At 42.4% G+C, this 13,628-nt stretch overlaps 1 protein-coding gene across 1 annotated transcript in view; it reads right to left on the reverse strand.

Annotated features, from left to right (window-relative positions):
* Positions 1-13,628, reverse strand: part of meis1b (Meis homeobox 1 b) — a 75,630-nt gene that overhangs the window by 39,622 nt on the left and 22,380 nt on the right. Inside the window, exon 8 of the mRNA XM_080869790.1 lies at positions 315-460. Coding sequence (XP_080725916.1) covers positions 315-460 — 146 coding nt within the window. The remainder of the gene's footprint in view (positions 1-314; positions 461-13,628) is intronic.

The following is a 13,628-nucleotide window of genomic DNA, read 5'->3' on the forward strand; positions in this document are numbered from 1 at the left end:
GAAGTGAGAACGCAGGCTGCAGAGATCGCCAGCAGATTACACAGGCCTCCGTCTTTGAAGTGTGCACCGTACGAACAAGGATACACTATGAAGAAGAGGGGCTGTGGTGTGTGTGTGTGTGTGTGTGAGTGTGTGAGAGAGAGAGAGAAAGAGTGGCTCAGTGTGTTCTTTTGAGTAGTGCAGAAAGACAGAGCGTATCTGTGTGTCTATGTGCAAGTATAACAGTACAGACAGCCCGTGGCTGTAAAATGAAGTTGAGTGTGCACTCGTGATATGAAACTGAGAGTGAACGAATAGTGTTTGGCTCAACTCACCGTTAGGTGCTGGAAGAGCCATGCTCTCATGATGTTGGTGGCCACCTTAGGGAAAATCCCTCTCTTCTTGTTGTGTTTCTTTTCTTTATCCGGGTCATCGTCATCCCCTGTGCTCGGCGAAGCCACACTGTTGTCCAGACCATCACCTGTCACATGACAAGAAACAGGAAGAGACAGTGGAGATCAGACACACAGTTTGTTTACTTCCTGCATTTGCTGCGCCTCTGTGTTCAAAGGGAATAAATACGATTTCGAGGGAATTCTGGAGGGCTTTGTATGCACAGAAGGATGGATATAGAGACACAACAATGGCAAGAAGAGAATGGCTGGAAAACAGCACCTCATAAATGCATTCATTTTTAATACATTTATAAATAACCCTCCCTTTCATTTTGCTCCCCCCGTCACTTGAAAACAGAGCAAGCGCTTGCATCTTCCTGGGAGAAAGACAGGGAGAAGGGGAGCACAAAGGACTTGTAAGGTCGCATTTCCCCACTCTCCCATCCAAGCCCACGCAGAATTGAAAATGACAGAGAGATTTAGTCTTTATTATCCTGAGGGGAAAATAGTTATTGAAGCGTTGCCCCAGCGCATTCTGCCATTTTACCTGAGGTGGAAAGAGTAACACGGCACTACAAAAGGCAAGGTTGCAAGGAGGGGGAAGGCAGAAAATAAAAGGAAAATAGGTAGAAAAAAGGAAGTCAGAGGCACATACAGAGCTAACAAAGCTAACTGCTTTTCATAACAATGGCGTCATGGCTGCTTACAGCAACCTGTAGGGCTTCGATAAGACTCTATTAAGGCCAGTTAACCTCACCTAAGGGGAACACTGAGAAAGCTCAGCGTATTTGAGCACTGAGAGAAAGAGAGAAAGGAAGGCGCTCCACGGGCCTTTTCTCTGCATTCAGACTCAACAACATGAACCCATACTCACACTCACACACACGCAGCACATATTCAAAACCATCCAATTATGGTACGTTTTCTATACAGCTCCAGTGGAGAGAAAGGGCCTCTTCCCATCCGTGGCTGTGAAAAGCCTAATTGTTATTATCATTATTCAAAAATGTGAGCCACCCTCAATGAAGATGATAATCATAAAAGAAACATGAGGCGAGGTAAACAAGTGGCACCTTCACTGCTAAACATTTCAGAGGCAAATAACTGACTTTTGTCCTGTATCGCCTCTCTCGACTGGAAGTGAGGGGAAATAAAAATGTGAGAAAAAAGCAAAACAAAAAACAAAAAAACCCCACTAAAGCAGTGCACACAATTGGATCCAGTTATTTATTGATTACACACAAAGCACTTCTAAAGCTTCTAGGTCTATTCACTGTGGCAGGGATAGATAACTGCAATGAAATGGGCCTGCGTTCCACTAACTTGCAGAGGGCGACACCCAGCACCTAGCTAAACCCTAAGCCCCGATTCATCGATAATTAATAGGCATGTTGGCGCTAATCCGGTTGGAGATGACTTTTTTCCAGCCTGCCACATCAATGGAATAATCAAGGGCCTAAAACCCAGGCCTTTGCTCCCCATTACCTCAGGCAAAAGAATTCCTGAAAGCATGCCTGGAGGGCACCTGAATTATATACACCATTAGGAGAGAGAGAGAGCCTCAACGATCCATACGAAACAACGCTCTCAGCTAGCTCTCACTCTCTCGCTCTGTTCTAGCAGAAGGAGATACATATGCACACATATTGAAGGGTTTTTAATGAACCTCATGTGAAAGTGGAGGGGATGCTATCGAGGGTGAAGAAGGGATAAAACAAGAGACAGCTTATTATAGATGGCCTGACAGTGATGCAAACACCTGCCATTGTGAGGCAGGTAAACCAGCTGGTTGAACTGTACTGTCACATCACCAAAATGTAATGGTTGAGCTACTAGTCACTGGATGATGTTATGGACTGGATAAAAGGATGAAAATCTGCTATAAAGAAAGAATTAGTAAAAATGCTCACAAATGTTCCAGAGCTTAAATAATATTACATTTGTGTGTTTCCACAGCACAAAATCCATATATATTTAATTTACAATGATGTAAAACAAACACACATCAAACCAGAACTAAATAATCTTTACCCAATTAATCACTTATGGCCAATCCATTAATTGATTAACAGACTAACCACGCAAGCGCCATTAAACGTAGCTTCTCTTCCTCTCTGTCCTTAAAAAATGCTTTGTTTTGTTTTTTTTTAAATGTGGGCTTTGGTTACATCATTAGTCTGGGACAAATGCAGCCGGAGCTTAACAAGTGAGTTTTTTTCTTCCTACTGTTTCAGGACTAAAATACACCCACCCTTCTGTCTACATCTCTCTGCCTGGTGGAAAAGAGGGGTGAGCCGAGCCGTGGCCCTGTAATCTAAGACCAGATTTTCATTGGAAGCAAATGCTTTCAATCCGTTGTAAAGACCGGCTCATGTTCAGCAAAGCCTACAATAACAAACCCAGGGGCTTGTCCCATGCGAGTTGGGAAAACAGAAGCAAACGGCCAGAGTACCAGCTCAGTGTGGGTGAGCGAGTGAGTATTCATGCAGGTGAGCAAGTGGGAAAGAGTTGGTGTGCATGGAATCTCAGGGAAGAGGTGAGAATCATGAGAAGCATAGAGAACAGGGAAAACAAGGGAGGATACAAAAAGGGGAGCAAATGAAGTACAAAAGTACTAAAAGAGTGTATGCTCAGAAAAACTGCATGATTCTCTGTGTGTTCTTGCTGCAATTTTTTTGTCACCCATCACCCTAAGCCAGGGAAACCTTAACACTTACCAATATTAATCCTCCCCCCCTTATCTCTCGTTGCTTATACCTCTGAGTCTGACCTATACACGCTTATTTTTACCTAGAAGGGGGAAAGGAAAGAGAGCTGGAGAAGGGCTGTCAATTTTATTGGCATTTCCATTTTCAGTGCAATTTGATACCAATCACCTCTACATGGTCTGGGGCTAATTTCTGCTTTTCTTTAACCCCAGCAAGTGAGGAAAGAGTGGGAGGTGGGAAGAGAGAAAAAGGGAGAAAGGAAGGGTGAAACTGGAAAGGTGCTGAAGCTGTGTCTGGCAGCCATGTTGGGGAAATGTCAACTGTGTTACCAGAGCCCGTCGGAGAAAGAGAGGCAAAAACAGGGAGAGACAGTGAGGGAGAGATAGTGAAGGACCATAAGAAAATAGAAGGAGACAGTGTTAGGGGAAATGAAGTGAGAGAGAAAGAGAGAATGAAAAAGTGGAAGACCAAACTCAAGCCACTGACTGGAGCAGTACAGAGCGAGAAAATAATTGGTAAGAAAGGGAAAAGATGCAGTGGTGCACTGGAGTTAATCAGCTGGAAAATAATAATAATGATAATAATACACAGACAGAATTGTCAGCTTTCATAATGCAGATCTATATTTTTCGTTTATTGGGTCTTTGAGGTGAAATTTTCAGAAAAAGGTCCTCCAGAGACATTCTGTACCATCCATTTCACTATAAAGAGATGTGTGATTTAAAATAGATAGAAATTTGGCTTACAGTGAAACAAACATCAGCAGAGTACAGTGTATCATTTGATGCTCGTCAACTGATGTTTGTAGCCCAAGCTGAACATACCACACAGATGCGAGAAGTGAATACTATAAAACTGCCATTTTTCTTGCTGGGAAATATGGTATTGCATTGCCATATCCCGATACATGTCGAGATGTGGCTGGTGTGGACGCTAACAAAAACATGGGTCTGTTTGTTATGACATGTGGTTACACACTGGTGCATGTCGCCCTCAAAGCAGATGACTCAAGCATCTTGGGCATACTCAATAGACCAAATGCAAACATTTCTGTAGTCTTTTGTGGTGTCAGTATGGATCACTGGTATGCTTGAATGGGCAGAAAACATGGGCTATGCAAGCACTGATTTCAAATTCATCTTCATTAGTATAGAAGTGGCCACAGTGACATCATAATCCGTCCACCACTTAGCCAATAGCCCTTTTGGTGGTCAGTCAGATGGTTGTTCACACCGCTTTTCAGTCACCCACTAAACTATCCAGTCAACTAGTCAGCCTATAAAGCCAGTGAGCAAGTATAACAGTCAGTCATAAAGCAGCCCTGCTTGTCGTGTGCTTTGTCAGTCTGTCAATCAGTTATTTAGAATTCTAGCCATGCAACTAGCTAACCACTCAACCAATGAACAAGCCAGTCATTCTACATACATGGGCTGTGAGCCTTATTAAGAGCATCAGCAGGCTCTAACCCTGCGCTGCATGCATACAGCATGTGGATGCTAGGCTAGCAAGCTCCAGTCTCCCCACAGGCACAACTCAGGGCCTACTGATCGGCCATGACAACATCTTTGTAACTATTGGTGAGGTGGGGGTGCTGGGAAGATGGAGAAGGGTGAATCAATGCAGGACAGTGGGGGTGCATGTTTGTGTGTTAAGAATGTTTGTCTGTATGTGTGTGTCTATCTTTGCCTTTCTTTATTCATGTGCGTTTCCTGGTGTGTGTGTGTGTGTGCGTTTCCTGGTGTGTGTGTGTGTGTGTGTGTGTGTGTGTGTGTGTGTGTGTGTGTGTGTGTGTGTGTGTGTGTGTGTGGCAATTAGGAGCAGGCCACTGACTGGAAGGAGCCAGGGGCAGTTGAAATGCCCCGGGGCCAACCGAGGGAAGGAATATTTTATCAGTCCCCTCACACGCTGTATACACAAATACACACTTGCACACGAGCATGCACAGACTCACACACACACTGCAAGCAAACAGATAATGACGTAAAAATTAGGTTAGCTTTCTTTGTGCATTTTCACTAGCTTTGTTAGCGCTAGCTAAACTGACTTAAAGTCTGTTTTATTCAGCTTCGATGGTTTTTATTTAAGTCTTTCTGCCACTCTGTGTTTCATTATTGCATTCCCTCCCCTCCTACTTCATTACCCTTCTTCTTCTTTCTCTCTGTCTGCTGGACTGTGGAGTTTGGATGGGGGATATCTGCACAGTATTTGCTCGATGCAAGACTGAGGCGTTGTTATTTTTCCTTCATTTTTTGCTTTTTTTGTCTTCCTATGCAAATCAAAAGTGTACCGCTTCAAATTCTGGGTAGAAATTAAGCTTCCACTTCTCAGTTTCTTTACTTCCCTCTTTTGTGTCTTTATCGCTCCTCTACATCTGTCTCAAGGCATACCGTGACATTATCAAACAGTATCTAGGCTAATCTGTTATGATCTGATTATAAACCATCTCTCAGCATAGGACAGACACTGGTACTAGCTGCCCCCTGTGCACGGGCACACGTGCCATTCAGAGGTGTCAGCCACTTTTCTGCTGCCTGGCAAATTAACAGCCACAGACTCACCAGTCATTCATCTGCGAATAGCAGTACTGTCAGACGTGTCGCTTCTAGCGCATTGCAAGATAATTATGACATTTAGCTTTCTAATAATTTATTTTTTCTTCGTAGAATCACCGTTGAGATGAGAAGGGTTATGAATATTAGCTTTGTGCCAGATGTCATGAGTGGGATCCTGTGCGAGGAATGATTCACAGATGGCGAAACGTTTTTGGAACATACTGTGTGATGTTTTTGCTAGGTTTTATAGGCTGTGGATGGACTGAGAAGAAAAGGAGTGGAGACAGGTTTTTGAGTTTATGACACTGCATTTAGTCTAAGGGCTATTGCTTGCAGGAGAGAGTGTCTTTTGCTGAAAGTGTGAGTGACCTGAAGCTGATCTCTCATAGACCAGTCCTAGAGTTTCACACCCCAGAAAGCTCACATGACCCTGGGTTGGTTACCCAGGCAAGGCCCAGGCCTCAGGGACCTGATATCCTGTTCCACATGGGATCCACACATTTCGTACTGGCAGATGAGAAATTCATACATACATACACAAACTCCAAACATGAAACACACACACACAAAGTGCAGACACTCTTGATGTACATTCACAATAGTGCCCTCACTCGTTTTCTCTCTAGCACTCACACACAAGACACTCACACAAATACACATACGTTACATTCCCAGAAATCCTCAGAGGGGTAAAGAAGGGCTTGCAAGAGGGAGGGAGAAAAAGAAAAAAAGCAGCGTTTATTGTATTCAGGCCATTCATAAGCTCTAGACGTGAGGAAGGGGGAGTACAGGGGGGCTTGCAGGCAGTGGGGGGTTCCCTTTGCATGGCTCTGAAGGGCCCCTCCCACCTCCAGATATTCTGAACATGCAGGAATTCCTCGCGACGCAATTAGGGGCACATTTTCAAAAGCATCTCTCCCTTTACCGCACACATACTTGAACATACTCACATGCACCCATTTCCTATGATCTATCATGAGGCATCTTTCCAATAATGACCACTGAAGTATTCTAAACTAACACACACACACACTTCAGTACAAAACACTCTCTGTGACCAATGCTGCTTCGCCTCCCTTTTATTCCCGAGGAGGAGGAGAGACGGAGAGAAATCCCCATGACTATTCTGCGGATAATGACATGCGCTGTCGACAAAACAATATGGCTAGTCTAGACTTCCCTTCTGCTTTTGCCAGAGAGACTACTGTTTTGGGGTCTTTGCTTTAAAGTCCAGTAATTGAATCTCGATCATAGCACTCTGAAGCATGTATTAATCTGTACAGAACATTCACCAACTTAATATAAGGCCTTATTAGATTAGGCAGACAAAAAAAGTTGCCATTATTACAAACTATAAAAAAAAATCAGGCTTTCCAGGTAAATAAAAGGGAGTGGGCTAAGTAATTGCTTCCTGCAATTAAAGACATTTCCATTGAAGTAATTACAGTAAATAATGAGTGCTTTGCAATTACAAAGCCAGTTACTTTGAATGATGACAGTTTTGTGGATCAGCACTGACAGATTCAATAATGACAGTAACTAGTGATTCATTCACAAGGGTGATTTGTAATTAAAACACACTAGAGACTTATTGTTGTGAGATTCCGAGCCAAGTTTGCTGCAATTATTTCGACTGCGGTGATCCAATGAGGAGGGTATCAGTAAGTCAGAGACAGGGAATGTGTTTAACAACAACGAATAAAGCAGCACAGAGCAGTTATCAGAGTAATCAGTTAATTAAAACTGTTTAAACCTCAAGTCTGTGGAGGTTCATGTGGCTTTTTACTGGAGTGTTGCATTATTGGTAATCATACGGAATGTAAGTTTCCATTCATGCTCGCCTTCTCACGTGTTTCATGTTAGCATGTCTACTGATGGAATTGAAAATGTAAAGTTAGACAGAAAGACAAGGTTTGGTCGGTGCACAAAAACAATGTTTATTTCAAATTAGGCAACTGTGTTGGGTATTTCTCGCAGTTTTATGGCGTTTTATAGGCCAAATGATAAACCTTTTCTAATATACTGAATATTAGACCTTTGTTAATGGTCATACTCTCTGTGAAAGTGTTCCTGTGCTTCTGTGTTATAGCTGAGACCCACCCACTGTTGGCTATTGGGGGGGAAGGAGGGATCAGGCCTGTTGACATAGCCATAGGTGATGGCAAAAATGTCAGTGTAAATGTGACTGCTCTCTCTGTGCCATTTTCCCGTACAGGGTCATCACCACAGGCTGCCCGACACGCTGGAAACTGCCTCAAGCACAGGGCAGCGACACGACATTAAACTGCAGTATGCCTCCACGCACAGGAACACACGTCTACGCACACACCGACTGCTTTTTATTCCCACTTCCAGATCAGTTGAGGAAGAAAGAATGAGTGAGAAAGAGACAGACGGTACAAGCTAAAATGAAAGTGTAGGGCGATGAATTCACCCTTTCATGTCGAGCACTTTTGCTGTGTAACTATTGATTTTTCCCTTCTTGCCTTTGTGCTGAAGTTTTCTCTTTTTTTCCCCCTAACCTAGAGATAGAAGGCCAGACTCGGTTCAAATGGGGGCACTTGTAAGGGGGGTCCGCATTCAAGTCGGGGAAGAGAAGTCCTCAAAAACCCACACACAAACACACAAAAGGGTAACATTCCTGAAATTTTGCCTCTTTTTCTTCTTTCTCACTCTTAACACTCACTTCCAATTGTTTCACTGCCTCTCACGTGGCTTTTGACACCTTCGACTCACCGAGCTTCAGTCAAACTCAGCTCACAGTGAACAGCTAGAGAGAAAAGGGGAGAGTCAAATGGACTATGAGAGAGGAGGGGAAGGGGGGAAGGGATTGTAGAGAGGACAAGGACTATGACAAAAGCGAAGAGCACTTAACAGCACAATGGCACGGCAGTCCTTTCCAAAAGTCAGCTGATGTGCTGAAGGGCGTTCAAAAGTCCTTCAATGTATGTGCGGGACAAAGAGAAGGAACCTTTAGCTAATCTCAAGGAAAAACATCCCATTGGACTTTGTTGTGGACTTAAACTCAGTAAATGTATATATATTCTGCAGGAGAAAACCTGTACTCACTAAAGTCTGCTATTAAACCATCAAAATATCCTTTCAATAAACTCAAAGTGACAGTAACTGCATCTTTCTTTCAAGAGTTCTCTACTAAGCTGTAGTATCAAGGTGTAATTTTTAGCCAACATGACTTTCCAGAAAATACATCCTTTCAAATTATATTTTATAAAAAAAGCTACATTTTGCAAAATTATATCTTACTGCAGGGCTAACTTGTTTAACTTCAAGCCATCAGTCTGGAAATATATAATTTCAGCACCAACAACTAGCGTGTTCTGTCTTTAATCTTGTCTTTATGATCAGGGTACAGTTCAACTAACCAAACTGAAGCTTCTCAGTTTATTTATTCAGACTTCCGTGTTTAGCACTTGTTTGCGTCTGCATTTTTCCACATGGTAACTATCTGAATGACACAGCCTCTGATAAACGCTTTTAATACACATGGATTTTCCCACTCATGCTAACCTATCAGCACCAGCCAAACTGCATGTAGTTAGATAATACAGGCACGCTAACCCTGCGGTGGTAAGTGCTAATAATAGCGCATTAGCTTCCAGGGAGGGTTTTTTTTTTTTTTTTTGGAATAACAGACGGTTTCAGTATTATGAGGGAGTATAATATGCTCTTCGCCCACAAGCTCAGGTTACTGAAGGGGTGGTTTTGAAAACAGGATAACTTATTATCCGAGCTACAACCTACTCTATTTAAATTATTTAGGATCTATTTAGGATTTTAGCTTATTTTTTATGAGTAAACAGGGCAAAAGGAGTAGGAGAGATTGAGTGTATGATAGGATGCCCTCTTAATCACTCCTACATAAAAAATAATAATAATAAATTTTAAAAAAATGCATTGCAGATTCTTTCTATAAAGGAATGTTACATCCTCACTTCCTACTTCTTGTCATGTCCTTGATAGGGAAAGGATGTGGTGCTATGGGGATGTGGGGGATTTGTAGTCCTATCAGGCGACCCATACACAGCCCTGATAAGACTTCTGGGACAGGGACAGAGGAAGAGGAAGTGAGTGGGTTTACAGCAGCCTACTTCCTGTGGAGCATGGGCCCATGTGGACAGGAGTGATATGCCCCCCGTGGATGCTGGCACTCTTGCCGCACAGTCCCACCAAGTCATTTCCTGAAAGAGGCAGCTCTCTCTGGGGGTGACTTCCTGTAAAAGTATGACCTCTTTGTTGCTTAAGAGTATCTCAGAGGAACAAAGACCTGGGAGAGCCCTTGGGAGCTAATGTGTACAATATATTGGCAGTTTGTGTGTTTAACACCACCATTCATGCTTTTGCTCTAAAGGTTATCACTACTAAGAATCTTTGCCCCAACTCCTGCTCATCTCTTTGAGTTTCACCAGTTTGGAGTAGGAAGGGACGATTGGGTTACGTCTAAATGTATGTGTTCACAAGTGTGTGTACCACAAGTGGGATGCTTTGTGTTGCTTTGCAAACACACTAAGTAAACCCCCGAGTTTCCCTTCAGCCCACCCTGCTGCTCTTGTGCTGCTCTACAACTATTTGTTATCTAGCCTTCTCTTTCCTCCTTCTGTCTCTAAACTCTTAGAAAAGCTTGCTGAGGTCTTTATCTCTCACTCAAATCCCTACAGCAGGTATACATGTCAAAGGGACCAAGGGGAGGAGGTCTCTGGGGGCAGCATGTTTGGTCTAGGTCAGCCTTGGGTCAAGCTTTGGCCTAGCTCTCTCGTTCTATACTTCCAGCTTCCCACATGCCAGATTACCTGGACTCACAGCGTGCCACCTCAGCCATGGCATTTCACACCTTTATGCTCTTAAACACAATTATCACCAAAAGTTGAACAAATAATTTAAATTGTAGGTGTTCAATATAACTACAGCAGGAAATACTGTGGCAAAAAGACACAGTAATCAAATCTGTGACCATACAATATGGTGATTTTAGTCACTTTTCCACTTCCAAATGAGTGAATGTTTGTGTGGATACAGGTTTGATAGAAGCATTGCATGTGTCATATGAAGGTTACAGAATGAGCCTCAACAGAAATTAAGGTAGCATCGACCTATATCTAATAATAAAGAACCTCCACAGGGAAGCAGGTTGTGACCACAAATGGCGCTTCACTGGTGTTTCCCTGGCATGAAATTGGCTTTGTGTGGGTGTTGTTGGGAGAGCCGGCTGGTAAATTCTCCCCTTCTTTTGTTAGAAAAGGGGGGGGGGGGGGGGGGGAGCTTCATGCATAATGGTCTTAGCCAGGGAGGTCTGGAACTGTCCATAAATTGAATTATTTCAATTTGAGGCAGAGAGCGAGGGAATAATAGAGAGTTGCATTTACATGTGAACATATGCATGTGTGTTGAAGGAGAGAGGCTCATTTTTATTCTTCTACAGGCCTCATATTGGCAAGTGAGTATATAAGCCAAGTTGCAGAAGATTACAGTGGAGGCCACATGTTACCTTGCAGCAGGAAGCTATGCTAATGGGGGAGGGAGAAAGCTGACTGATGCCAAAATAACCGTTTCCCTTGTGAATATTACAGTTTGTCATATATTTCTATTCTTACAAAGATATCAACTGTAATTAAAACAACTTGTCTATGTTAAAGTGTTTTGATCGTTTGTTAAGTCTTTTAAAAGCGAAGCTCCAAACTTCATGAATGCTGAAACATCGAATATGCACTTGTGTTTGTTTAGAAATGTGTTTTAGGGAAATGGTGTGCGGGTGTGGGGTGAAAATATTCCTGACACAATGTATTCGGCAGGGGAACATATGGCATACTGGCAGCAAGCTAGTTATCCTTATCCTCTTTGGAGGCTAAAATTAGCACTTCACTGTTTGTAGCTTTAAGCTGGACTCTAACCACTGTGATGGGGCTAATAATAAAGGAAAACAAAATGCTCAGTTGGCACAAGTACTTCGCATCCTCTGCCTTCTTTTTCGCTCTCTAGCCAACCTCCTGTTCCCCTCTCTGCCCTGTCTTTCACCACTCCCTTTTAGCTCCTAATACTATTTCGACTAATCACTCCAAATTCAAAGACTAAATCATACTAAACATACCCACATGAAATGCATTGTTATCATATAAACGTTACTTGATCAAGATTCCCCCGTAAGCCTGTGTGTCAGGAAAGCCAGGATTTCCTGAACATGGACCCCTTGGCTAGCTTAAGAGCATGGGATGATGGGGCTAATCTCTTTATCAAAAGCTTAAATAAATAATGTGCTCTGTTCATGTGAGTGTTGCCCATTACTGTGTTTTTGTGTGTGCCAAGGAGTTAAACAATGATTCTCCTTTGAACAAAGTGTTGATAACCTTTTGCTTTGCGTTGCCTCTCCTTGCTTTTTTCCTTCACTCCCATTCTATAATTCTGCCCAAGTGAATGCTCAAACTACGTCTCTGACATACAAAAAAAAACCAAAATAAATAAAAAGGAGATGTTACTTGTAGCTTTTCCTCCAATGCTTACAAAAATAAAATGCTCACAAAAACTCAGTTGGCCATTGACTCCTGGCGTCTACTGGCAGAGATGACTAAATTCTGTGGTCTTCCAGTCTGCTATCAGGGTTTTCCCTGAAAAGTTAACATCTATCTGATCAGAGGCCTCCTGGGCCCTGAGCTCAGCTCTTTTTCAAGTGAAGAGGAGGTGTGGGAGGAGTAGGAAGAGGAGGGAGAAAGAGTTAGCAGGGAGAGGAAGACTGAAGCAGAGAGAGTTTAAGGTCGTTTTCTGGGCCAGATATAATGTGTTGTGACACATAAGCGATGAGTTGCTGTGATTTTACTGTCAGACTCTCTGTGAACTACGATTAAGAACCGAGGCATGCTCTTGCTCCTAAGAGCTTGTTGGTGTGCGTTTGGTCCTGAATCTGCTGTGTTTGTGGGTCTCTGTATGATTTAATGCAATTTTGATCTGAACTGAAAACAGAAAACTGTAAGGAATGCACAACGTAAAGAAATTTATTTTGTCACCATTTAGATTCACTAGTTTCCCCTACACATGCACAGAAACACACAGACACACGTGCATGAGCGTGCTTTAACTTTTTCCCCATTCATTTGCATGACAAGTGCATTGCCACATTTCCACCAGTTTAGGTTTGCAAATCAAACATGAAAGGGGATATATACACACACATTTTCTATATATAGACAGATAGCGAGAGAAAAGAAAGAAAGATATCAATTTAACCAAAGTGGCATCTTTAAGGAACAGTGATACTACAATTGTGCAAATTATGGTGCTTTGCAAAAAATAAACCCAAAAGGAGTTCTCAATTGACACTTTTCAAACAAAATCTTGAATTTATGGGTGCTGATTCAAAACGATTTAAGTCTGAAAACTTGAGGCATGTGTGAAAAATCTCTCTCTTATATGAATTTAATTTCCTACCCACAGAAAAAATATTCCAGTCTTCCTCTTTTATATATTTAACTTTTCTTATCATAATCTCCCCACCCTGACACACAAGAGACACATACAAGGCAAAGAGGGGTGAGTAAATAGTATCTTTTAGCAAATACCAGTAATTAGATATAAGCATTTGGCATTCACGCCAGTCACAAATTAAAGAAGAGCCTTTCCTGTAAACAGACAGTGAGAATGTGTCTACATCATTAGTGTGCCACAATTATAACATGGGAGCTAAAGATACATTTCCCTCCCGCTTGCACTCCCTCTGTGGAACAAATGAAGTAGAACCCTTTTCTCTCTTGAAACGACAGCAAACTACATGATCTGACCTAAGTGCATTTGTCTGTGAAATGAGAGAGATAAAATGCAACACAGGCAACTTTAAAATAAATAAAAGCAACGCATTAAGTGAGCACTTTTTGTCTCATGTCATTTTAAAGACTTAAGCAGACCACATCCTGAACTAGCACAAAGACTGAGTGAAGGCACATAACAGCCAATGGAGTGAAGGGAAAGAGAAGCTAGTTGGTGTGCATGCA

The sequence above is a fragment of the Rhamphochromis sp. 'chilingali' genome (assembly GCF_963969265.1).
Source record: "Rhamphochromis sp. 'chilingali' genome assembly, chromosome: 20".
In the NCBI taxonomy this organism is placed as follows: domain Eukaryota; kingdom Metazoa; phylum Chordata; class Actinopteri; order Cichliformes; family Cichlidae; genus Rhamphochromis; species Rhamphochromis sp. 'chilingali'.